At 48.5% G+C, this 26,442-nt stretch overlaps 1 protein-coding gene across 1 annotated transcript in view; it reads right to left on the bottom strand.

Annotated features, from left to right (window-relative positions):
- FAT4 (FAT atypical cadherin 4) overlaps nt 1–24,843 on the bottom strand; it is a 131,475-nt gene extending 106,632 nt beyond the window's left edge. Inside the window, exons 1-5 of the mRNA XM_078863227.1 lie at nt 23,683–24,843; nt 21,749–22,112; nt 20,661–21,012; nt 12,188–15,208; nt 11,008–11,927 (exon numbers count right to left, since the gene is read on the bottom strand). Of these exons, the coding sequence (XP_078719353.1) occupies nt 11,008–11,927; nt 12,188–15,208; nt 20,661–21,012; nt 21,749–22,112; nt 23,683–24,365 (5,340 nt within the window). The 5' untranslated portion in view covers nt 24,366–24,843. The remainder of the gene's footprint in view (nt 1–11,007; nt 11,928–12,187; nt 15,209–20,660; nt 21,013–21,748; nt 22,113–23,682) is intronic.
- Nucleotides 24,844–26,442: the final 1,599 nt, after the last annotated feature.

The following is a 26,442-nucleotide window of genomic DNA, read 5'->3' as shown; positions in this document are numbered from 1 at the left end:
AAAGCACCACGTCATGCTGGGGAGCAATCCCGGGAGAAAAGCCGCGGAACCACGTCCGCCTCTCTCTCTCCTACGGGAACTTTGTGACCGCAATCGCCGAGACCGCACTCCTTCAGCTGCTGCGCGTGATTCCGTCACCGCCTCCCCCCGTCCTCCTGCATGCCGACATATTTTAAGCCCGCTGCCAAAAGGGATATACCAAGTTGGGTGCTAAAAAAATGTATTTCCGTGGTGCCCACTAATGTTGAGGTTTTCGTGGCTCAGCTATACAGCTCTCTGATGTGTTCTAGATTTGAAGCTTTCGTGACTGCAAGGATTCATACTCTGAGGTTTTTTCGGTAAAGTCACGTAGGTAAAAAAATAAAATGAAAATTTATAAAAGTAAAATTAAAAATCACGACGTTTCGGAGGCAACACAAGCTTCCGTCTTCAGGTGGAACCATCACAGCACGATTGTCACAGCACGATTGCTGTATCAAGTAATACTTGATACAGCAATCGTGCTGTGACGGTTCCACCTGACGACGGAAGCTTGTGTTGCCTCCGAAACGTCGTGATATTTTATCTTACTTTTATTAATTTTAATTTTGACTTTACCGAAAAAAAACCTAAGAGTATGAATCTCTGATGTGTCTTCGGGTTATATCGCGGTGGTGTTGCTTGGCATGGTGTCCGATGTTTCGCCGAACGTGCTGGAAGCATTTTCAGGAATTGAATGGAGCAGCTTATGATCTGGTACGCATGGTGTGTGCACGTTGTCTGGATTCACCACACACGCATACAAGTGATGAAATCAAAGAATGGCATCGGCAGTAAGCAGCAGCAGCAGCCAGCAACGCTTTATAATCGAGAGAGAACGTGAGCTTGCTCCATTCAATGCCTGAAAAAGGTCCCAAGAAAGTAGAGTGAACCGTCGGCCGTCGTGCCGGTACAACTAGGAAAGGGAATGAGACAACTGAATATGGTCACCATTTGTTTTTGCGCAATGTTCACGGTAGGTACACGCCAGATGAGAAGTGACATTTATTTTACCGTGGAACCTAACACGTGGCATGCGTCCCTCAATTGATACAATGCTGATATTATAGCTGTGTAGAATGAACAGCTGGAAGGGGTAATTTAAGAACAATAATTAATTGAAACTTTTTTTTCACTCGCTGCCAGTGATGTTGGCAAATGGTGTTGGCAGTTGTAATGTGTGTAAGACCATATGACTAACACTATTGTAAATTAACCTGCCAAGGCTTGTGTATTAAAAATGTTCACTTGAAATAGCCTTCAGTATTTTTATTGTTATTGGATATAATTTTCTCCACAGTACAAAAAGCAAAAGACATTAGAATTAAAAGTGCATTAGTTTTAAATTTCCATTAAACATGAATGAACAAATAAAGGTTTGTGGCCATTCGGTGTCAGTGCGAAAATGTAACAGCTTCGACATGTTCAAGTAGTCCTGTGGAAACCTTGGAAGGGGGGGGGTGATTAAAGGTCATTTCTGCAAAAAATCTAATTTCCACACAATGTTATAGAAACGCTTCCTAACTTTTGTATAAACAGCGTCTCTATTTAACCATAGCTGACAAGGGGTTTCCTTGACCTTTACAAACCAAACAATGTTCTTTCCTTTCTTTACCTCCGATAAAGAGTCATCGTCAAAAAATATGCGTTTGATTTTTGTTGTTGCTGCGTACGTTTACATTACGGGGAGTACCTTAAATGTATTTTTTAAATAATCCATAAGAGGAGTTGCGTGATCACAATGGAAAAATTATAGATGGCGTGAACAGACAGTTCTGTACAATTAGCACGATGCTTGTTTACCCAGGAAAGGACTAAATGGTTCTCAGAACTCCTTTTCCGGAGGGTTCTGCCAAGTTTTCTACCCCGCCTGGAATACAGGAGGTCGTGGGTTCGATTCCAACCCTGACACCTGCTGTACATTTGGAGTTTGCATGCACTCCATGTGGTCTTGTGGATTCTTCTGCGGGCCCTCCACATTTAGAATCAACGTGCGTTTAGAGTATTTGGCTGCTATAATTTTCCACGTGATAAGCCACTTTGTTCAGCTATCATTTGTGGCCATGTCGCTTCTGAAAAACGGCTATATAGCTCAGTGGACCTTACCTGATAAAAGAATACTTAAAAAATAATTTACTTTAGTTTTAGGCACTATCCGTGCTCCATCCTGATTGGCTTTCAAGATCAAACAAGATTGTCTGCATTACGAGCGATGCAGTAAAAGATATATTGTTATTACGTGTAATGTTTATTATGTGTAGTCCCAATAATTATGTGTAGTCCCAATAATACGGTATATGTAAGTTTTTAACATTGGGATGTTTAGCCAATACGTTGATGGGTTGTTGATATATGGGAGGAAATCTCAAGACTCAAAGGGAACCCCATGCAGAACAAGAGGAGAATATACAAATTCCTTACAGGAAAGGCACCCAAGTCAAGAATCGAACCCAGGGCCTTCTGGCTGTGAGGCGCACGTATCACAACTGCGCCACTCTGCCGCCAACAGATGGACGGATGTGTGGGAGAACACAGAGCACTGTGACGTGATCCCCTGGCTCACACAATGAGGGGAGAGGTTGTCATCCGCTACATGTGAAAATAGCTATTTTTTGCAGCACTTCTCCATCGAAAAAAGGCCCATGAAAGGCCACTCGTGTTTCTGCATTATGTCAGCCGTGCTTCCGCGGATAAGCTGTACATCATGCAAGAACGGCGCCAAACTTGATTAAAAATGCGATATTTGGCAGGTCTTTTGTCAACTTCAAGATATGTTCTTACTTATGATCTCATAAAAAGAACGGTTAGAAATGATCAGATTATTTTAAAAGTCATAATCATTAAAGTAAATTCCCGAAATGCACTTAGTAAAAGAGTTGTTATGATTGTGTCAACTACAAAGGAGATTGTGATGGAAAATATTTTCAAACTCTATTTTTATTTGAAAATAAATCTACCTTTTTTTTTGTCAAATTGCGAATTTGTAAAAACATGAACAAAGGCAGTTTAATATGCAGAAGAGCCCACTGCGTTTCCACAAAGAATAGATCAAAACGGCTGTTCATAAAGAGGGATATCTGAGTAACCAAAAAGCTTTAAGTCCTGCCATTTAAATGGTAAGGAGCCTCATAGAGCCAGCAGAAAGGGTTCCCTGGCTCATCGGAATGTGTTATTCTTTTAATAGTCATTCAGTCTAGCGCTGCCGAGATCCCGGCAGTCTTTGCAGCTGGTCACACTCGTGACAAAAAATGAGTTTCACATTTGAGCAGCTGGATATTTTGCACTTATGCATTGCACAATACGATATTGGATATTAAAATAAACTATCCACAATACAAATGTCAAGAATTATATCCAAATGGTGCTGTGAACAACTTTGCTAAAGGTGTGTCCCTCCATGCCTGACTCGCAAGTGAATATATTTTAAAATTTCCTTCATGCAATCTAAGTGTCGACATTCCATACTTGGAAACGGACTACGTTTTCATTTCAATTTGGCCTGAGAGACTGTGAGAGAAGCTAAAGGTTTCCCGGAGACCATCCCCAGCATGGCTGATGCTAATAATGATGAATCAAATCTAACTGGGATGAACAGCACATGATACCCTAATCTAAATAGGTGGTCAACATTCTGCAGTGCTTAATTAGGTAAATGCTTCTGCAAGGTGCAGCTGTGAGTAGCAATTATGGGTTATTCCAAAATCCTCAAATTCCCCGCCACACGCCGCCCTCCCATGCCTCCTGAAACGAGGACCTGATGCGGTGTATCCACGTGCCCTCCTGGGTCTTTGTTGCACAGCCCTAGGGGACTACAGGATGTGGGCTGGCAACTTCTGTGGTGGTGGGGGGGGGGCTGTTATTTTTTTTCAAAAGAGTGTTTCCATGAATAAGAGTGGGTGTCACTCAGGAGCTATCTCAGTAGCCACGCTGCTCTGCTGGCAACTTTGCTTCAAATTCGCGACACTTTCAAGCTGCCGCGGGAGTGCAGCTTCGTTTAAGATGCATTCGCCCCCAAGTGCAGACCCTCCCCTTTATCCCGTGGGCCACAGGGTAAATACGGTTTACCCATTCAAAAAGGCGAACCACGTGCACTCGTGAAATTTGCAAGATCTCATGTAAATTAGAAGTGCTGGTCTGAACTAATCGTTGTACAGCGCTCGGGCAACATTCGTTCTAGGATAGGAATACGGGGGGGGGGGGACGACACACAATTTGGAAAGAGGAGCAGCTTTCTGTCACTCATCAAAAACAATTCTTCACCACAGACTTGTTTATACAAGGCCACTAATGATGGAACCCTTTGGGGATGCGGGTGTGTTGATGGGCTTTCTACAGGCGAGCGGCGGACAGCTCTTTTAGAACAACCCTCTAAGAGTAGCCCTGCGAATCAGTAAAAACAACTGTCCCCTTTAACGAGTGCTGCCAGCTGCCACCGCCTTGTGCAACTGCCCCTGAATGCATTTCCCGAGGTCACAACCCACACCAAGCGGTCAGAGGTCAACAATAACGGTTCTACAAGACACAGTGGACGATTGCGGGACACAACTAAACAATCGGTGTGGAATTCGTTTCAGCGGCTCCTCGTGGACACTCCTTAACCACACGATAATGTGGCACAAGTGTGCAAAAGATGTTCGGTGCAATATAAAGTTACATCCTATTAACACACTGTATGTAAACAAAATATTTTTCTGAGTTCTTAAAATATATTTAGCTCTATGATGGAGACTTATGTCTTATTTTTTGTTAAACCATCACCATACCAAACATTCCCAATTATTTTATTGTTTATGGAATGAATTCCAATCCTGAAAAAAGATAGCGATAGCGGCATTGTGGAAAATTATACATTATACAGTGTATAGTATTACGCTAGCAGATGGTAGGCCGATTTAATAGCCGGTGGGCAGGAAAGAACATTCCCCAAAGGTTTATTTGTAAAGGGTCAACTTCACGCCCAAAATTTCAAGCGCCCGAGTCCCATGAACTTTTGCACGTCTTGTGGAATATTTTCTTCTTCGTCTCGGCAGCAGCGATTAGGTACTGTAAGCATGGACAGGGGGCCCCTGCCACATTCTTCCGCGCGCAGAAGACGCACGAAACCCATCGGTGCACAGGAACAGCAGCCAAGCAAAACAGCCGTAAGATGCACCGAAACAATGGGCCCCGCGCATGTTGTGATGCAAAATAAAAGTACAATGCTTCGTGCGGAAAAAGGCTTTCCTCATTGCCAAGAAAAATGCAGAATTCCCCTCTGATGCTTGTGTGGGTCTCACTATCAATTTTGAGAGCTGAGATTTTGCAGCCATTTTAAGTAAATGCCACTAGATACAGTATTTCAAACAAAAAACCTTCCATACCAAATGGGAATGTAGACATGTTAACTGCTTTGTTTTGTATAATAAATGAATAATTGCAGCAACACTCGATAAGAGTATCGTGAAGTTCCGTCAATGCGCCTCATTACTCCTCCGCACGTAACTGAAATTGATTATTAGTTAAGGCGCGTGGACAGACGTGCCAATAATGTTCACGGACAAAGAGCGGTGTTAAAACAAAAGCTACCTCTGACAACAAGGGGGGTGGTCGCACACCCTGCCTGGGAACGCGAGCAGGTGAACAGCACTAATGAGAGCCCCTTGGCCGAGACAACATAACATTCCGTTTGCCGCTTGAATACAGAAACAAACTCTTCTTCTCAGCCACAAAAAAAAAACAATATTGTTATAATGTAGCAGTGGAGAACACGCGTTCCCAGCTCAAAGCATGCACATGTTTTGTACTCTTTTTGAAATGTCTACGATGACAAGCACACATTGAAACGCACGCACGTAAAACATTAATCCCATCCCCTCCCCGTCAATTCTTCCCGCATGCAGCCCCGACATGCACGGGGTAATAAAGCATTGGAGTTTCAACAATATCTCTGAGTCACCACTTGGATTCACTTAATGGGGGCCGATCTTTGCCAACGCGGTGCTGGAAATGTTGGCCCATTGGACAAGCCCCGCTGTTGCATGCTGGGATTTGCAAAGGATATGAACATGCAGAGAATGAGAAGCTCAGTTAGCTTCCCCCAAACACTGTGTTCCAGGAAAGCAGGCTTTAGTGGCCTATGATTGCTTTGCTTTCCCCTGGTGTACGAATTGCTGGCCAAACTAATCCCGAGCCAATGATACAGCAGGTTCAAAATTCACCACATGGGCTCACAACGAAGGCATGCCACTTGAAAAATAAAAGTGCAATGCTGTGCTACAAAGTTACGTAACTCGTGCAATTGATAGACAATTTCAGTTGCTAAACTGTTTTGTGTGACAAAGAAAATATATCTTCTTGGTTCTTTCGGTAAAGTCACGTAGAAGGGAAATAATAAAAATAAAACATAATAACGCTGCCAAGCCTGGTGGTGTTCATTCAGACGCTGTCTTTCCGACAGACCTGTTCTTCACCTGAGGACGGCTGCTTGCGTTGTGGCCGAAACGTCGTGAGAATTATTTTATTATGTTTTATTTTTATTATTTCCCTTCTACGTGACTTTACCGAAAGAACCAAGAAGATGAATCCCTGCAGTCACGAAAGCTTTAAATGGAAATTTAAAGAAAATATACTGAATATTCAGGGTTGTTCATAAATGTTTTGTCCATTTTTAAAGGATTATAATTATACAACAGTTCATGGTTGAACTGTTGGCAACGTATTCCTGAATTACTTAAAACGGCTTTTTTCACGGAAACGCTTGCGTGCTCTTGAACAGCACACAACACAAGCATTTAAAACTATCGCACCAGAGATGTTTGCGGTGTTGCCTCTCTCAAAACTTGATATGATGAGGGTACACGAAGCTCCTCATTCCCAAGCATCCAAGAATGCATGTTCGTGTGTGTAGTGTAATGAATATAACTAAAATGGCTGTCTAATTGTAGCTTTTGAACAATATACGAAACCTTTTACAAACAACCTAGATTTGAACTTGTCGTGACTGCAGGGATCCATACTTTGGCAATCACCACGCATTCATGAGTGGCATCATCGCCATTCACATGCTGACGATCATTGCAGAAGTACGACGTTTTAGTGAGAAGACTGTCCAGGAACGTGCATGCGTACTCCCTCATTACAGAGCTCAATTGAACCTCAGTTACACACTCCATTTGCAAAAAAAACAAATGATGAGCGTGGAATGATGGTTCCCTGGCTGCGTGGCAAAAATCTCTGGGCGGATGGACTCACTAATGATGGCAGATAACTCCTGTGCACAATGGAGAGCCTTCTGTTCGAGAAAAATTCCATTTTGTTTTCTGAGCCCATTTACATCACACGGTTGAGAGCGTGCGATATCGTGCACAAGCCCGGCAACGGTTTTTATAAATAAAAGTTCCGTCACTTTGATGAACCCAGTGATGCGGAAACTTTTCGTGAAAGTACTGCTTTCAACAACACGAACATTTCTTGCTCCAAGGGCCTTATTGTACTTGTCAAATGCAGCCTGCAGCCTTGCCACGTAACGTACGTATACTTCAAGCAGTCTGCCTTGATCCACTGCCACGGATTATTATAATCAATACATCATTGTGTTTGCTCGACGTTTATCCCATTAATGTGAAGAACTGCCTCACGTGCCGCCAAATGCCGTAAATCGATACGTCAGTGGAGAGCGCGCTGAAGCTCGTTGTCCTCCCTGCACATGGGCCATAGTCGCTGAAGGAAGTTGACTAAGATCCCAATACCGTATGTAATCGTGCACGGGTATATTCGTGAAATCCCCAAACCTGCCGAGGCCGTGATGTGACCAGGACATGGCAGCGTGGCAAGTGGGGCTCGTGAGCCGTTACACGTGAGGACCCATTGAGCGTTATATTCGCGTGAGTTTTTCCCCAGTAAAGTCACGTAGAAGGGAAATAATAAAATAATAAAAATACAACATAATAAAATAGAAATGTATTATTATAATATTTATTATTTTATTTTTATTTCCCTTCTACGTGACTTTACCGAAAAAAGCAAGATAGATGAATCCCTGCAGTCACGAAAGCTTTAAATCGAAAATTTTCCCCAGTGTTTCGGTTTCCTACCATAACCGAAACACGTCGTAAGAAGAGATTTTCCCAAAATTTGCAAACGCAGGACCATCCATGGAATAACGCCGATGAACAAATTAACCGTAAAGCACCTGATCTCATATTGGAAGCGAATTGAGAGTGATCCTGGATAGTACTTGAACGGGTGACCAATATGCGTCATGGTGGGTGTTATAGGAAGCCTCTGGAGCAATGCACTTTCAAACCTACATTGAAAACTCATTTCTTATAGAACTGTTTTTTTTGTGTTTAGTTTGTTGTCCATCCCCAGTGCCTCCGATTGGCACGGTTGGCTATGTACGGTGCAAAAGAAGTTCAACATACATGCATACATATAGATTGTGGAGCTGTGGGCAACAGAGATATTTGAGCAAAACCCATTGTTTCACTGTACTGCTTTTATCACATTTCCAAGCTCGCCGTCTTTGCTAACCCGCACTGAACCGCACACTTCAGTGCGTTAACATCAACCCCAATGTCCCACATGGCATGGGGAGGTATTCATCCGGCAACAGATTCACAAGAGCGCTGTACATGAACAAACATGACTGCAACACAGCTTAAGCTGTAAGTGCACCACGTTACGTGTGCAACAGGCCACCTTAATGCTGTACCCCTTACAGCAATGCAGACCTTCGATGATTAAGCAGCTTGTCAGCAAGGGCTCAGTGCCGTGTAATGACCGTAGGTGTAGGCAAGCCCTCCAGCCGAAATGCGGCAAACATGAGCGCCTGTGTGTGTGCGTGCAACTCTGTGTGTTTGTGCGCAACTCTGTGGGGAGCGGTGACGCAAAAGTTGGCACTCTCCGCTTCGGACCCAGTGACACAAGTTCAATTCCCGCTCACGGACACCAACACCAGTGAATTATCTGAATCGGTTCTGGGCCTCCCTTAGGTGAACTCAGCCTCAAATGAGTAGCCGGTGTGATGTGTAAATGTCGCCCACTGGGGAGACAAAGGTGGCCCGGCATGATTCTGGACACCCACGTCCTTTCGTGTGCTGCGCCGTCCTTCATAAGTGCTCGCTTAACAGCACTTGCCCCCACCAGTCTGTCAAGGTTATACGGGGGATCTTTGTCTTGTGCAACTCTCCGTGTGCGGTTATTGTCGCTCTCACACAATACACAGCTGTGCCCTAAGACCGCTGCTTAATGTGGGCTACTGCGTTCACAAGTGACGCTGCCTGGGACACGCCGCCTCTGCAAGTGCTGTGCAGTTTCCAGAATTTCCTGCTGAATTTGTTTAAATGTGAAAGGAGAAAAAAGTTTTCTTGACCTGCGGCCAATTTGGGATGAGAGCCGCTTTCCGGCCTAAAATGGTGCTTAGCGTAGCACACAAAGCACAAAAAAGGAAATTCCAAAAGCAAAATCCTATACCTGCTAATGCGAATAAGTCCTTAAAACATTTCTCTGTATTTTCATTGGAAGTGATTTTCCCTTCAATTTCGATGAAAATTTGTAAAGCAAACTAAAGCCATTACGTTACTGCAACAATAAATAGAGCTCACGGTAGCGGCAATTTTTTAAGTTGCTTTTTTTTTAAGTTTGATGCGCGAAAGAATGAAAAATTCATGCCTCGCAAGCATGCCAGGGCGGGTTTCCTAATCCATAAAAAATATATATACAAAGTTCCCTTTCATTTAGAGATGAATTTATCAAAATGAATGTCAAATACATATTTGTAAAAAAAAAATAACTCGGGGTAGACCGGTGGGTGTGGTGGTTGGAGCACTTTGAGCACTGAATCCCGCCGCCTGAGTTTGATTCCTGGCTGTGACTATCGTCAGCGGCAGATGACGTCTGACCCAGCCTTCACCGACTCTCACCGACCAGCATGGTGAAGTATGCTCAAATAAACTGCCATGACTGACACGGTGGGGTGGGAAGGCCTTCATCCAGCAATGGATTTGCAAAGATGTGATAAATTACTATGAAGAATAATTCAATTGTAAAGAAGTCAAACGAAAAAAAATCCGATGGCTTGGAAGGAGCACTAAGTCTGAACAAATAAGTGATGACCACATACTATGAAAATAATTGGTCAATAAAGAAAATATAAATTATTTAAATAAGTTACACATAATGAGAAATTAAAACAAGAAAGAGTATTATAAAAATATATTTCTCTCAGTTGGTGATAAATGAAATGATAGTGTATTAAATGGCAGAATAAAATTAATAAATACATTCACATTAACACTGCAGTATAAAAATGTATTCATACTTCAAGCTCATTACATGATGGTGTTCTGGTGAGAATGTATTATTTATAATAATATTTACAAGTAAGAATGCAGGTACTGAGGGTCAAATTAGTCCCGCACAATTTTGACATTCCCGTGCATAAACTCATTTAATGTACAACTCCAACCGTTCTCCATCCACTGTGGGATAAAGGCATCCCCACATGATGCCGGTGATGGTGTTCTGTCTTGTTCACACCGTACTTTACCATGCTGGTTAGTGTAGGTTGGTGAAGGGGGTGGAGGAGGTCAGGTCTGGTTCAAATATCACCTGCCAATGATGTTAGCCATAGCTGTAAATCTAACTCACTGGGTTCATAGCAGAGAGCACTAAACACTGTACCACCTTTCCAGCCCCAGGATGACCAACGTGTCCTGCTTTTCCCAGGATATCCTCATTTTGAGATGGCTATCCTGGGAAATCCGGAGAATTAAAAGTCCCCGTTTTTGTCACATGCGTAACAACGCACAACTCAACACAATGCATTTCCGTGGAGTTCTCCCCTCCTCCGCTATTGTGAGATATTATTTTTCCCATTATGTATTCTGGTTATTGTACCTCAAGGGTGGAAACCCTGCTTTTAATATATATATTTTTTTCTCCGACAAAACTTTAAGAAAGCCACCGCGAGATACCTTTCAGACGACACAACGATCCCACCGAACCCACCTCTGCTCGCTGCGTTCTAGGAGACGCAGCCTTGGCCTCGACGGCAACCACCTCCAGCGTGAAGGCGCCGTGCCCGCTCTCCCGATCCAGCTCCGTTGACGTCTCTATGACGCCCGTGCGACGGTCCAGCCGGAACAAGCTCGCCGCGGGGCTACCGTCGTCCGCTCGCGCCGACACCACGAAGTACTCCACGCTCTGCTTGTCTCCCCTGACGGTGGGCGTCTTCACCTCCACCTTGACGACCTCCGTGCCTGCCGGCTCGCCCTCGCGCACCACCGCCCGGTACTTGGGCTGCGAGAAGCCCGGCGCGTCGTTGGAGTTCCTCGCGCCGCCGCCGTCGCTGCCGTCGCCGCCTCCCACGATGATGACAAATTTGCCGGCCGTCGACTTGCTAACGGCGCCGCGATCGGAGGCCGCCACGTCGAGCGAGTACACGAGGCGCGACGGGGTGAGGGAGGCCGTCAGCCTCAGCTCGCCCTTGATCGGGTCCACCGCGAACATGGCGGCGTCGCCACCCGTCACCGCGTAGCGCACGGCGGCATTTTCAGCCTCGTCCGGGTCGGAGGCCTGCAGCGTTCCCACCACGGACCCTGCAGCCGCCCTCAAGCCGTCCACCAATATGGCTGTTGGCGTGACGAAGCGCGGGGCGTTGTCGTTCTCGTCCGTCACGAGCACGGTGACGTTCTTGAGCGCGGATCGCCGGGTGTGGACGGGGATGGCCTTGTCCGTGGCCTTGACCGTGACTTCAAAGAGGCCTCCCGTCACCTCTCGGTCGATCTCGGCCGCCGTGCAGATTTCGCCACTTTCCGGGTCGATGGTGAAATGAGCGCCCGGAGGGAACTGACGTGCGATAGAGTAGTGGAGCTCGCCGTTCACGTCTGCGTCCGGGTCCCTGGCCGTTACGGTGATGACCCGTGTACCTGTGGGCAGCAACATGGAAATGAGATTATTTGAGAGAAGAGGCAGCCCAACAATTCTTAACAGCTCGCCTCCGATTAGCACGGATGGCTACGTACGGTGCAAAATAATTTCGAAGTTCAACGTAAAAAAAGTTTGTTTCTATCAACAGCCTATTTGCGGAATAAGAAAAAAATACGCCTTTCTAATTTCAGAGAGAAAATGCAGTTTTTGCGCCATTTATACATTAATTTAATGAAAACACAGGCGAAAACCCACTTACCAATCGGGATGTTTTCCATGATGGAAGCGAAGACATCCCCCGGCAGGAAGGCGGGAGGGTTGTCGTTGAAGTCCCGGACGTGCACGACCAGGATCGTGGCGGAGGAGCGCGGTGGTCTCCCGCCGTCCTCGGCGCTCACGTTCAGCCGATAGAGCCTCTGCGTTTCAAAGTCCAGCCGGCGCGCCAGAAACACGCTGCCCGTGCTGCGGTCGATGGCGAACGTGGCGTGCGTGTTGCCGGCCACGATGGCGTACCGCACGTCGCCGCTGGGCCCCGTGTCCTCGTCACTGGCCGTCAAGGTGATGAGAAGCTCGCCCACCCGCGTGCTCTCCAACGCGTCCACCGACAGGAGCGATTCCGTGAAACGTGGAGGGTTGTCGTTCTCGTCCAGAACTTGAACGGCGACGGTGCAGCTGGCGGCGAGGGGAGATGTCCCAGAATCGGTGGCGCTCACCACCAGGGTGTAGGAGGCAGTCTCTTCCCGGTCCAGTGACCCCAGGAGGGTGATCTGACCCGTCGAGGCGTCAACCGTGAATTTCCCGCCCTCGTTGCCCTCGTTGATGGCGTAGCGCAGAGCCCCGTTGACACCTTCGTCAACGTCAGAAGCCGTCACTCGGAGCAGCTGCGTGAGATTGGACGCCGACTCTGACACCGAGGCCTGATAGACGCTTTTGGCGAACTGCGGCGGGTTGTCGTTGACGTCCTGGACGAACACCTGAACGGTGGCGCGGTCTTGCAGCGGCTTTGGGCGGCCACCGTCTGTGGCCACCATGCTGAAGCTGAAGGAGGCAGCACCGCCTTGCCTTATGAGCGCCTCTCGGTCAAACACTCGGAGGCTTGCTATTCTGCCAGTCTCGCTGTCCAGCTCGAAGTTCACCTGCGGCTTCTCGAAGGAGTACGTTACGCCGCCGTTGCTGCCAGCATCTGCATCCGTGGCTTGCACAGCTCCTACCAAGGAGCCAACCTCCTGCTCTTCGCTGAAATGGAAAACATAGCTGCTGCTGTTAAAAAGGGGCTTGTTGTCATTCACGTCAAGCACCGTGACGTTCACGGTGACCGAGGAGCTCAGTGGCTCCACCCCCGCGTCCATGGCTAAGACTGTGAGGGAATACTCTTCTCTCGTCTCGCGGTCGAGCTCGTATCTGACGTAGAGCTGCCCGTCGGGAAATATCCCGAATTTCTCCCCGCCGTTCCCCTCGCCGATTTCGTATTTCACCTCGCCGTTTTTCCCAGAGTCCTTGTCCGTCGCGCGCACCGAAAAGAACCTCGAATTGACGGGCTCGTCCTCGGCGATGGAGACCTCGTAGGAGGCCCGGTCGAACACGGGCGCGTGGTTGTTGACGTCGTGTACCTGCACCGTGAGGACGACGCTCGAGTGTTGCCGTGGCATCCCCATGTCTTGGGCCAGAATTTCCACCTGGTAGGAGTCGGCCGAGGCATCGACCGCGGCGCTCAGCGTGACATGCCCGCTCTCGCCGTCAATGTGGAAAACGTCGTGGGGATTCCTCTTCAGGGAGTAGGAGACCTGACCGTTGACGCCCTCGTCCGGGTCCGACGCCGATGCCCGGTACACGGAGTGGCCCACCTCCCAGTTCTCCACCACATTGATGTACTCGACCGCCTGCTGGAAGCGTGGTGGGTTGTCATTGAGGTCCTTCACCAGGACGGAGACGGAGGCCTCTCCGGCCACCCCTCCGCTGTTGGCGACGACGCGCAGCTGATAGGAGGCCTGCTCCTCCCGGTCTATGGCGTTGGCCGTGAAGATGCGCCCGCCGGACCGCTCGATGGAAAACGAGCCTCGCTGGTCCCCCGACACGATCAGGTATGTGACGTTGGCGTTCAGGTCGAGCGTCGATGCCGACACGCTTCCCACCAGGGTGCCCGGCGCCACGTTCTCGAACACGACGAAGCTGTAGTCGTCCCGCGCGAACGTTGGCGGCGTGTCCTGCGCGTCCGCCACGGTTATCGTGACGATGGCCGGGCTCCGTGCCCGCAGGTGACCCCCGTCGAGCGCCGTCACCTGCAGCTGGTAGACGGCGCGCTCCTCCCGGTCCAGGCTTACCCGGGTGCTCACTGCCCCGGTGACGGCGTTCACCTGGAAGCGCGCCGCGTCGCCGGCGGTGAGCTGGTAGCGCACCGTGCCGTTGGCGCCGCGGTCAGGGTCCGTCGCCGTCACCGTCGTCACGGCCGTGCCGCCAGGCTCGTTTTCAAGAATGCTGGCGAAGTACTGCACCGGGTAGAACACCGGGTGGTTGTCGTTGAGGTCGCCGACCACCACGGTGACCTTCGTGGTGGAGACGAGCGGTGGCGAGCCGCGGTCCTGCGCCTGGACGACCAGGGGGTACTCCTCCAGCTCCTCCCGGTCGAGCGACTTGAGTGTCGTCACCTTGCCCGTGACGCTATCCAGGCGGAACATCTCCCGGTACTGGGCTGGCATGTCCGGGTCGAAGTTATACCGCACGGTGCCGTTCTCTCCCAAGTCACCGTCGGCCGCCGACACGGAGACGACAAACAGTCCCGGCAACGAATTCTCAACCGCCGTGGCCGCGTATTTTGTCTGCGTAAACAATGGCGGTTCGTCATTGACATCCAGCAGGGTGACAGTTAGGGAGGTGTACGCGGTCTTGGGCTGCGCTCCTTGGTCTTGAGCGCTGATGTTGAGCACGACGGCGGACGCCACCTCTCGGTCCACCTTGCCATCCGTGGTCACCAGGCCCGTGCTCTCGTCCACCGAAAACCATCCCAGGTCGTTGCCCGAGACGATCGAGTAGCGGAGCTTGGCGTTGAGGCCGGAGTCGGCGTCCGTTGCCGTCACGTCCTTGACGTAGCTCCCGGCGGGCGCTCCCTCACTCAGCGCGGCCACGTACGCGCTCAGGGCGAAGCGCGGCGCGTGGTCGTTGACGTCGTTGACGTAGACGACGAGGCTTGCCGTGGCACTACGGGCCACGGGCTTCCCATTGTCCGATGCCAGGATGGTGAGGTTGTACATTGGGATGCGCTCCCTGTCCAGTTGGCTTGCGACTGCGGCACACACAACCAAACGGCGCATTCTTGGTTAAGGTCGGCAACGGAGCAGCCCCCCCCTCCCCCGTAATTGCTGCTCGCGCCTCTGCTGGCGGAAGGCCTACTCTTCCTCGCTGGTCTTGGGGCAAGTAGGGGTACCCACAGTTTACCCCACCACACATGACCTATCGATCACCTAGCCGCGGTGCACCCATTTATGCTGCTGTAGAGAGACGCTTGCCCCATTGTGTTTAACTGTGCCACCGGGCGATCTATCATCCAAATTATTGTTGATTATCTAAATAATATAATTGTCGTGCCTTCATCAATCAACTGCAGGATAAAGCTCTCCGCATGCCAAGCATTTCACCACGCCTCTCAATGAGGGTTCGCATAAAATAAATACGTAATAATGAATTGATTTGTAAAATGATGACCAATTATTTTATTAATTGCAAGTGCTATCAATTCCAACTCATCAGGTATTTTTTATGACGTCATGCAGTCATCCAGTCGCAATAAACTACAAGCAATGCAGCATCTTTACAGTCAACATTACACTATAAATTAATACAATGTCAAGACTATGGGAGGTGACATGACATTCACTAAGAAGTGCAGCTGGTAAGCATTTAGAATGCATTTATTTCTAAAATTAGCCTTTCCATTAGGGACCTCCTGTAATTTTGAGTTCCATGACAAAACGTGGTTTAATATCATTTACGTTTTAAATTACAAAAAAACACACGCGTATAAAAATTTACCACGTACTGTGATTTGGGCACAAGTCTCTAGCTATTTTTCTTTCTGTCTCGTTTTTTTCTTTAAACTTGTGCTCCTTGCACTGGGACATTGTTAACCAAGAATGCGTATTAAAAAAAACTCAATGCAATCCCCACGGCACCACATGGTTGTCTGGACATCATAAAAGCGTAATCCATCCAGCGATCTCAAGCCTGTTCCTGCGGCCAAGCGGTGAGCGCGGATAACACCCGCTGAAAAAGGCATTGCCCCACTAGCGTATTGCTCCCAATTCCAAGCAGATGGGACAGTTGATACCGAGCTAATGCACGTGCCTGACTGCAGAGCGCACTTCTCCTGCCGTTCCCACCCACAAAATCCCCCAGACCATGGGTGGGCCCACACTCCCCCCCCCCCACGTAAGGTTACCGTCGCTATTTAGAAGCCTTACTGATTTTAACTGGTGATGTGGGAGACAGAGAGATACGCGCGTGCGTGTGTGTTGTGTGTGTTGGTGTGGTCTCTTTTTTTTCACGTGAAGAATGTGACGTATAAGACACACGCGGCCTCTCATAAAATCAGAGCTTTCTAGAGGTGAAAAAGAAAAAGTTACACTTTGCATACGTTTTAAATGTCAAAATTATTCATGTTAACCGCCGTGAAAGTGCAGTAATTCTCGTCGTGCGCGCGAGTTCATCGAATGCGCCTGAATGCTGAATCTAACACTCGGCTATCCCTGGAGAAGCATTTTTTTTTTATAACCATTTTAATTATTTTATGGCCAATGGAATGTACGGCAGCGAATTCACCGTGTGAATGAGAAAAAAAAGGTAAAGGATGGCAAAGGGCTTCCGCGAGGGGGAGCGGTAGAGGCCCCTCTTGTGGGTATTTTGGCCTCCTCTTCAACACCGGCCGGACCTCTTGGAAGCAGTGAGAGTAGCCACACATTACCACATCGCACGTGACCTGCCGAATGACGAACTGCGGTGTACTCATTTATACTGCCTCGGTGGCCAGAAGCGGGGTGGGGGGGGGGATTTAAGACAACGTCACGCTGGAACGTCAAAACCGACGACCTCGCGATGTCAGTGTGCCAACCGCTACACCACGGCAGCGTCCCGTAAACAAGAGAGCATGGGTTATAACACCATCACCTGCATAAGCGCTAAGCATAGGAGCCGCGATGTACAAGCACCCAGATGAGGGATGCACACGTGGGCACCAACTCCTCCTTCCCCCGTTCTCATGCGAGTGCCAAACACTTATCTGCTGCACATGGCTGCAACATTCTGCAGCGGTTTTAAGAATTTTTTTTTTCTTTCGGCCAAAAAAAGTAAGTGCCAACTCTACCTGGTTTTATTTCGTGCAACCATTTTCTGGACATCTATAAATCTTATCTCCTGTTTGGGCCCTTCATGCCGGTCCTTGATTTCCAAGACAGCAGCAGAACTTCAGCAGCGAGCGTTGATCACCTGGAGAAAGCTGCTACACTGTGCATGTCTCCTAGCAGCAGCAGCAGCAGCTAGTGATGTAACAATTCACCTTTCCAAAAAACTAAAGAACGTTTACGATTCACGATCATGATTTGGATCATGCAATGATTATTTTTAGTATTTTTTTTCCGTCTCATTTGTCTAGTTTTTTTGGCTCTATGAGCTCGAAAGTAATGCAACATGAGCACATCACTACCATACACATCGCATAGCTAAAACATCTTTGATTCCATGGTTGTAATGGTTGGCACACTGGACTTGCAATCCAGAAGTCCGCCGGTTTAATTCAACCCCTTGGCGTGGCAGTTGAAACAATGGTGACGTTTCTTAAATTCTCCTAACATCTGTGCGCCCAGCATTATAAATGGGTTCACCACAGTTGGTTGATGGGCATGTTGCAGCACGTGGTGGGGTGAAGTGTGGGTACTACCACCTCTCCCAAGACACGTGTCCAGGATGGCAGAGTAGGTTAAATGCCCCCCACAGGGGGCTGTCTATAGTTCATTTTTGCCAATCATGGCATGAACGAGGAATTTGCAGGGCTGCTCCTTTACCGAACCTATTTGATTGTTAAAAATCAAATTGATGAATGCATCCTGAGCGTCTTAAAAACAAAAACATTACACTTGATGAACCGTTGCATTGTTACGTGTCTTCTCTAAAGTAATACACAGCTTCAGACAAGTGAATTTAACAATGTAAGTGTAATGATACTGGCAGCCGTGTACAAGACTATGTTCGCTCCACACACGTACTTAATCACAACTCTACAAGCGAGACGCACACGCTTGTGCAATCACACCACCAAGACTTGCGTCCAGACGAGCATTCGTAAACTCGCGTTAGTGTCAACCGACATGTCAACTCAATGTTTGCTTACAGATGTCAAAAGCTCTCCATTAACATCACAGAGTCAAGGGTTCAATATCAGATGCGTGTATTCTATAAGGACTTAAAGAATGCTTTAAGCGAGCAAAAAAAAACCGTTAGCTTCAAATGCTTGCTTTTTTGTGGTATTTTATGCTAGCCGTGCTAACGTGGTTCTTTGCAGTCGTTTGTTTTGTAGGAATGTCTTTGTTTCATTATTTTTTTAGGCTTAAGACTTTTCCACTGACCTTTGTGAATCGTAAGAATCAGACGCTCTTACTGGTAATGCCTTAAAAGTCTGTAACATATGAGTTCACTTACTGCATAGACGGGATATGTTCTTGGAATTTAGCATTGCCATGTTGGTTTTTTATCCAAAAAAAACAAAGATGCTCTTTTGTATAAAATAACGGTTCGTGTTATTTAAATATTCAACTCCCGTGAACTGCTCCGATGCAATGATTTAGGAACAAAAGTTAGCGGTTGTCCCATAACACACACATGGGTGGTGGAACATGTGGCTTTTAATGATTATTATTATTAATAACGGCGTACAGTAACATCCATCACTCAAATCGTTGGGAGTATTCTTAGCTGGCTCTGGCTACCTGCCACGTGAAATCAATTTAGGGAAGCAGAAAAGAAACGGGGAGTGGCAAAGACCACTGACCCTTAACGGTCTTCGATTGTTTTGGATGGGAGGAGGGCCGTATACTGTTCGTCCCGTAACCATACACCGTGCGTTTATATTGCAAAACACCTCGGGTCAATTACGGATTTGAAAAGGTTTCAAATGCAATTGTGAATGTAAAACATATGCTCTGAGGCTCCAGCACCATATACGGCGTTTTGTCATTGTTGTGAAACTTACCGGTGAACGAATACCAACTTTTCAACTTTGGGATGGTTTAATTTTGAGACGCTATTCTGCGCCGAGCCAAGCTGACAATCGTGCGCAAGCGCAGATCAAGCTAGCAAACGGATTCATTGAAATGTAAAGAACAGAATGTGTGTTGTTAAAGGACCGCATGAGCGCTGGCAGAAAATCCATGTGCACACACAACAAAGAGCGCTCGCAGAGTAGAGCGAACTCGCTGCTCTCCGAGGCTGATGGAGTAGCCAATTGACGTCCTGGCATGATCCATCTCTCTCTAATCGCGCCTATGTGGTCGTGCTCGACTGACCTCCCCACCCTCTAAGCAGATTTCAAGCCCCTGCATAATCCGTCACGTTGGACAGATAATGAATGATCGTATTCGGACTGTGAGCGCACCCCTATCAGTTCCGAGCAATATGCCACATATTCTATATTTATTTACTTACTTAATGCAACATTTGACCTCTTTACCTTCACATCAATGGGTTTCTCAAACTTCAGCCCTTGGGTGCCCGACACACAACCTACCGTATCCCCCATGCCGTTTTAATACAGAGTGCAAATGGCAACAAACACACGATATTTTTCAACACGTCAAAAGTACGAGTCGCGAGCATGACTGCCGTCACGATGGTGATTGGATGCAAGCCCTACAATTTCTCTCTCTCACGCCACCGCTGGCAGAAGGGTCTCCACTCGAGGGAGCTCTTAGAAAGCCCCCTCTGGAGGGTACTTGGCCTACTCTTCGATACTGGCCAGACACTGTGGAAGAGGTGGGGGGGGGACCGGCAATTTAGCCAACCATACGGGACCTGCCGACCTGATGTGGCTGTGCCCATTAATAACTGCTGGGTGGACAGGGGCGGGTGTTATTTAGCTAACTCACAACATTGTTTGCACATGATACATTTCCACGTGATAAGCCGCTTCGTTGAGCTATCATTCTGAGAAAGAAACTGATCGCTCAGTGGGGCTTTACCTGGAAAAATGAACATAGATCTCTCTTTCCCAGTGATTTGCTTACCTTTGCTATACTTTGCACTCACATCATATTTTCGTATTTGTTTGTTTTTCGATTTAAAGCTTTCGTGACTGCAGGGATTCATCTTCTTGGTTCTTTCGGTAAAGTCACGTAGAAGGGAAATAATAAAAGAATAAAAATAAAACACAATAAAATAATTCTCACGACGTTTCGGCCACAATGCAAGCAGCCGTCCTCAGGTGAAAACCAGGTCCGTCGAGGCGACAGAGTGACTTTACCGAAAGAACCAAGAAGATATTTGTTTGTTGTTGTAACTTTCTGACCCGCACCCCTACTGGACATCCGTAAAAAAAGAGCTTCGTAGCTCATCGGATTCCTCGAGTATAAATAAAGATTCTGACTCCGATTGCTGCAACCACCGCTCTGGAATACTGAATGAAACCGACGACCGCTGGATCTCAAGTGCGAACGCATCCTCTGAACGAGCAGTTAAAACGGAAGAGATCGCACCTTTGAGCACCCGGAGTCCCGGCACGCCGGGTGCGTGCAGCACGAAATGCCCGCGCTCGTTGCCCCCGACGATGGACACGCTGAGCTCCCCGTTTGCCGTGGGCGAGTCGGCGTCCGTCACCGTCACCAGGGCGGCCACGGTGCCCGGCGCCGCGCTCTCGTCCACCGAGGCCGAGCGGGCCGCGGGCGGAAGGTACACGAAGCGGATCGCCGGGTCGTTGTCGTTGACGTCCAGAAGTTGGATGACGGCCGTGGCGCGCCCGCTCAGCGGTGGGTTACCCCCGTCGGCAGCGCGCAGGCTCAGCGTGTACTGCCGGCGCGCCTCGAAGTCCAGCGGCTGGCGGGTGCTCACCTGCGAGAGGGAGGATGTGGCGACACACGTCACGCACGGAGGGCGTGACTCACGCGTGGAAATTTGTGCCAACTTTTTGGGGCAGAAAACAGCCAAATTTTAGCAGATTGCAGCAATTTGTCTGGTTTTTTTTTTCTGCCAGATATTTCCTCTCAGCCAACACACGAATTAGGTCCTTCAAGTGCCTTTGGCACAAGGGCAGCACTTGAATTTGAAGATCCCATGAAGCCTTGCTAACACTAACCACATTCCTAAACATCAACCCCTAATCCCAATCGCATGCTTTCACTGAATGGTGATGCAGGAGAACACTTGTGTTATTCAAGTCTTCCTTATGGACGACTGTTTCACTGGCCACTCTTGACCATCGTGGCGTCAATTAATTGAAGTGTGGCACTTTTGCCAGTGGGTGAATTCGTATATGGCTTTGTCAGTCATCGGACCACTTGCCTACCCTGTCGTGTGACCCTGCTTAAGGGGGGGGGGGTCATACACAACCTCATGGGGGCATGAAGTCAATGTAAAAAAATAACAAATATTAAAAGGTGAGCAGAATTAATCATGATACAATCTGCCTTTGTCAATCATGCATTCTGTTCTAACTCTCACCCCCCCCTCCCTGAGTGCATAAACAGGTGACAACGGCCATCACATCCCAAGACCCCCCACCTCCGGTCACCCCCCCGACGCACCCAACCCCCCCCCACCCGCACCACGACTACCTCACGACACTCACCATGCCCGTCTTGGGGTGCACGCGAAACGGCGAGCGGTCCTCGTCCTCGATGGAGTAGGTCACCTCGCCGTTGGCTCCCGCGTCGCGGTCTGCGGCCGAGACGGCGAGCAGCGCGGCACCGACGGGCGAGTCCTCAGCGACGCTGGCGCGGTACGCCGGCTTCTCGAAGGCCGGCGGGTTGTCGTTGGCGTCCTGCACCGTCACGTTGACCTGGAGGCGGCCGTAGCGCCTCGGGCTGCCACCGTCCTCGGCCTGCACGGCCAGTGCGTACGAGGGATTTGCCTCCCGGTCCAGGGGGCCCGTCGTGGCCAGGTGCAGGAAGGCCCGCTCGCCGCTCGGATTCACGGTTACCACCAGGCGGAACCTGCGCTCGCACACGCCAACGCCGCGTTCGGAGGATGTACAGCGGCATTTTCGATCTCAGAGAAACGTGTGTGTGTGTGTGTTGAACTTCTTTCGCACCGTATGCAGCCAACCGTGCTAATCGGATGCTCGGAGTTTTTGTTGCGCTCTTTTGTTTACATTCAGTTGTGGGTGTTGTCGTTTTATTTTTAATACCAGAAGGCATTTTGGAGGCTTTTCTAAACAGCTGGAAAAATGGTTGCAAACTCTGGCTTGTTTGCTATGCTGGCTGGGTGCGCACGAGCCTGCAGTTGATTATGGCTGTCTGAGGTGCTGAGAATTTTTTTTTAATTATAGAGAAAAAAAAATATTTAATCAGAATTAAAGTCATGTAAGCTTATGATTTATGTTTAAAGTTAAAAAGTAACTTAAAACATAATGTTTATTCTAATTTAAATATGTGTTGGTATCTTTGTTGTTTCATTTGGTGAAATGTTTCCGTTTTTTTCATTTTCAATCATATATTTTTTTTACAAAATGAGAGGTGACTGCGTTCTTGTGTTTTTTTCAGTAGACACCTATAGGACCATAATTACGGAGGACATATTATAAAATGTGCTATTCAGTGCCAGTTATGTTTGGTCGCATTTTGCAAATTAACACAACAGTCTCCTGTCGCAAAAAAAGCACAATCTCGCATTGTCCGCAACGTTCACTTGACTGACACGTGTTGAGTTATTTCCCTGCAGAAAAACCAGAGCGCCTCTGGGAAATGAATCACCGCTTGGCACATTGTTCCACCAGGCCCGGTGTACTGTTCGTGCATTTAGGTTTATTTCTCAACAGCGCAACATTCCCAGCACACACGGAACTTCTCCAGACGGCACGCTACATGCACCAAACCGACCGAGAGTTTTGAACGCCTCGCGGGGAAAAGCACAAATTTTCATCGACTTGGAAAAACCGTCCACTGTAAGTGATAAAGAAGAATGTGTTGCTGGGCAGTGTTTTGGGCGAGCGGTTCATTTTAGTTTTTTTTTTGGGGGGGGTGTCTGCTCACAGCGATAAGGCAAAATTTGGAAAAATATAAAGGGATTTATTTTCTCATAACGTACAGGGTGGGTTACAAGTCCCTCCGATTTTTTTTGTCCCCAAAACCTGCTCGCACTGATAAACTGCAGTCATAAAGGTACTGGGCACGTGACTGACCATATTTTGGAGCAAAAGCAAATATAATCATAGCTCCGTCCCGTGCCTCTACAAATACGTCCCAAACTGTCTTTAATGCATCGGCCAAATAGCTTTCAAGACAATTTTTATCCAGCAGACATACAATTAAGTGAGCAAACTCTGGACCAGGTTCTGGGTCTCATCAGCAAAGTTTGGCTTTTTGAACAAATGCTGCTGGGCTAGCAGACGTTATTGGCAAGAGCACTCCATTTGAACGATGGGGGCAACTGTTCAACATAACAAAGCAACAGAAGCACATTTTAGAGCTTAATTCCCCTCTCTATGTTGAACTTCTTTCGCACCGCACGTAGCCAACCGTGCTAACCGGAGGTGTGTTTTTCACTGGCCGTGGTGGCACTGACCTGCCCTCCTCGTTGCCAGACACGATCTTGTAGGCATGGTGGTTGACTCCGTTGGCACCCACGTCGCGGTCCATGGCCGTGTCAAGGAGCACCTGGCGCCCGACCGCGGCGTCCTCTTTGAAGGCCACCTCCATCACGCCGGGCTCGGGGAAGGAGGGCGCGTTGTCGTTCACGTCGCCCACCACGACGCGCACCTCAGTCGGGTAGGTGGGCTGGCTGGAGAGCACCACCAGGTCGAAGACGTCGCTGGGCAGCGCCTCCCTGTCGATCGTCGCCGCCGTGCTGATGACGCCCGTGCTGGCGTTGATGGAGAAGAGCGCCTGCGGCTCGCTGAAGCGGTAGGTGAAGCGGGCCCTTGTCGCGACGGTGCCCACGTACGTGCCCGGTGGGTGCTCCTCCAGGACTCGGAACACCTGACGACCCTGGCCGGCGCCGCCGACCCCGAGTGTCGCGCTCAGCAGCGCCAAGGCGAAGGGGGTCAGGAATGTGGAGCAAGCCTGGCCACCACGCCGAACCGGGCGAATTTTGGACATCGTCCCAGCAGCGGGCGAAGGTCCCGGGGAGCGCAGAAGTTTCCTCCCACCGAGGAGTGGCGTGGACGGCATCGCCGAGGTCGGAGCGGAATGACGACGGAGGATGGAGGCAGAGCTGCGTATCCCTCCGGAGACTCCCGTGAAGGACATTAAGAGGGCACTGCCGTGCCAGGCTTGGCATCACCGCAGCCCGTCATCGCAGCCTCCGCTAGCTTTCGAGAGCGACTCCCCGGCTGGTGCGCAGATCAAATCCAGAAAGAAGGAGAAAAAAAAATAGCCCCTGCCGCTATTGTTGCCTTGCACTTATAAGTCAAGACGTCTTGCAAGCAGCAAGTTAAATGAAAGTGACAAACTAAGTAAAGTTTCCCAAACTTTGCTGGAAAGTTGTCCAAGCACGTAGAAGATGCGCTCAGCCCACTGCAGTGTCTTTTTTTTGTTGGGTTATTTTCGTCGAGATTGTTGTTATGTGTTGAAAGTCATTGGAAGTATACAGCTCCCGGGGCTGTGATGAGACGAAGGAAAGTCCGCATATACAGAGCCCCACTGAACAACGCGCAAGTCAGCGGAGCCGGCACGGCCGAGTGAGCAACGCCCCGCCCACCGCCACCGTGACCACGCCCACAACGCATCTAACCCCGCCCACCGCCACCGTGACCACGCCCACGACTACTCTAACCACGCCCACAACGCATCAAACCCCGTCCACCTCCACCGGGACCACGCCCACAACGCATCTAACCCCGCCCGCCGCCACCTTGACCACGCCTACAACGATTCCGACCCCGCCCACCACAATTATGATCTCCCCTCTCTCCAACTCACCACCGCTGTTGACCCCCCCCCACCTATCCCAGTGAGAAGAGGGTTCCCACCACATGGGTGGGTTTTTTGACCCTGCCCACTGATACCACCCCCCTCCATTGCCACGCCCATACGAGATGGTTGTGACTCCACCCACGAGGGTTTTTTTTAACTCCCTTCCATCAGAAATGTAGCTCCACCCACAAGTGGTGCAGACTCTTCCCACAATAGGAGCTGATAACTTTTTAACCTGGCTGGGCAGGTGTGTATCATCCTAATCGTGGCAAAGTTCACGACGATAAGAGCGGTTTGCGCGCGTGTGTGTGTGTGGCGTGTGTGTGTGGCGTGTGCTTGTGTCTCCCACGTGTCTCCCTGGATATGTATCGTTGCTGTAGTATAAAAGTTACCGGAGGTTTGAATGCAAAAACTTCAGTAAAAAGAAATGTACAAACATCTGAACCACCAAAATTTTGCACATTTCACGATTTCATTATGGGCTGTTGAGAAATTTTATTTTTATGCATTGTTAGTGCCCCTTTTTGTACTTTCACATTTTTCTATTAGTTCAACATGTTTTTGTTTTACCTTAAAATATGCGTGAGCTTAATTAATCTTAATCAATGTATGTCAAACACAGCAAACTTTGCAGTGGACATCTGTTTTTTTCATCTGTTTTTTTGCATTTAATCCAATGATGTGGTCTTTGACCATAGCGTGTGCATACACACAATCGCGTAAATACAGATCGTGTACCTTCAAGTACAGCTGATTGTACCTGTTGTGAAACTGTTTACGTCTGGGTCCAAACACTACTGTGTCTCGCATCCTGAGAGCTCATTGGCTGCAACTCAAGAACTGTTTGCCATAAAATGAATGAATGAACTCACTCAGCCATGGCTGAAGATGCAAATGTGGCTCATGGAAGAAGAAAAAAACGTATTCCCCCTTTGTCCCCGTCTACTGACGGCTGACTGTTCTCTCAAGATAAAATATATATTTTTTAAACAGAACGAAGCAAGTATACAACATAAACCCACGTTACACGAATAAATAAAAAGATAACACTTCAACAGGCGCGTTTAAATACACTTGCTAGACAAAGTCTTTCCCCTATACTGCGGCAGCTGTGGTGGTTGTTTGAACAATACTTCACCAAACTAATGAGTGAGAGATTGGTCACAGGAGGGCCAGAACTCGTTCAGATAGTACTCGCCACTCGTGTTACCCATGGCTGGGAATCGAACTCGGGTCTCAGAGTTCATAGCCAAGTATGACAACCACCGCACCACTACTCCGCACCCCCAATAAACGTCGGGGTTAATTCGTTGCATACTTTTGTTAGATATAATATGAACGTTTACTTATTGCAATTGTAATTAAGATTTGAGTGTATTAAGTAGTGTAGAGCAATTTGTCAGCATGTCCT

This window comes from Lampetra fluviatilis, chromosome 15 (genome assembly GCF_964198595.1).
Source record: "Lampetra fluviatilis chromosome 15, kcLamFluv1.1, whole genome shotgun sequence".
Classification (NCBI taxonomy): Eukaryota; Metazoa; Chordata; class Hyperoartia; order Petromyzontiformes; family Petromyzontidae; genus Lampetra; species Lampetra fluviatilis.
Note: the sequence above shows the minus strand (reverse complement) of the source record. Positions and strands in the feature narration are given on the sequence as shown.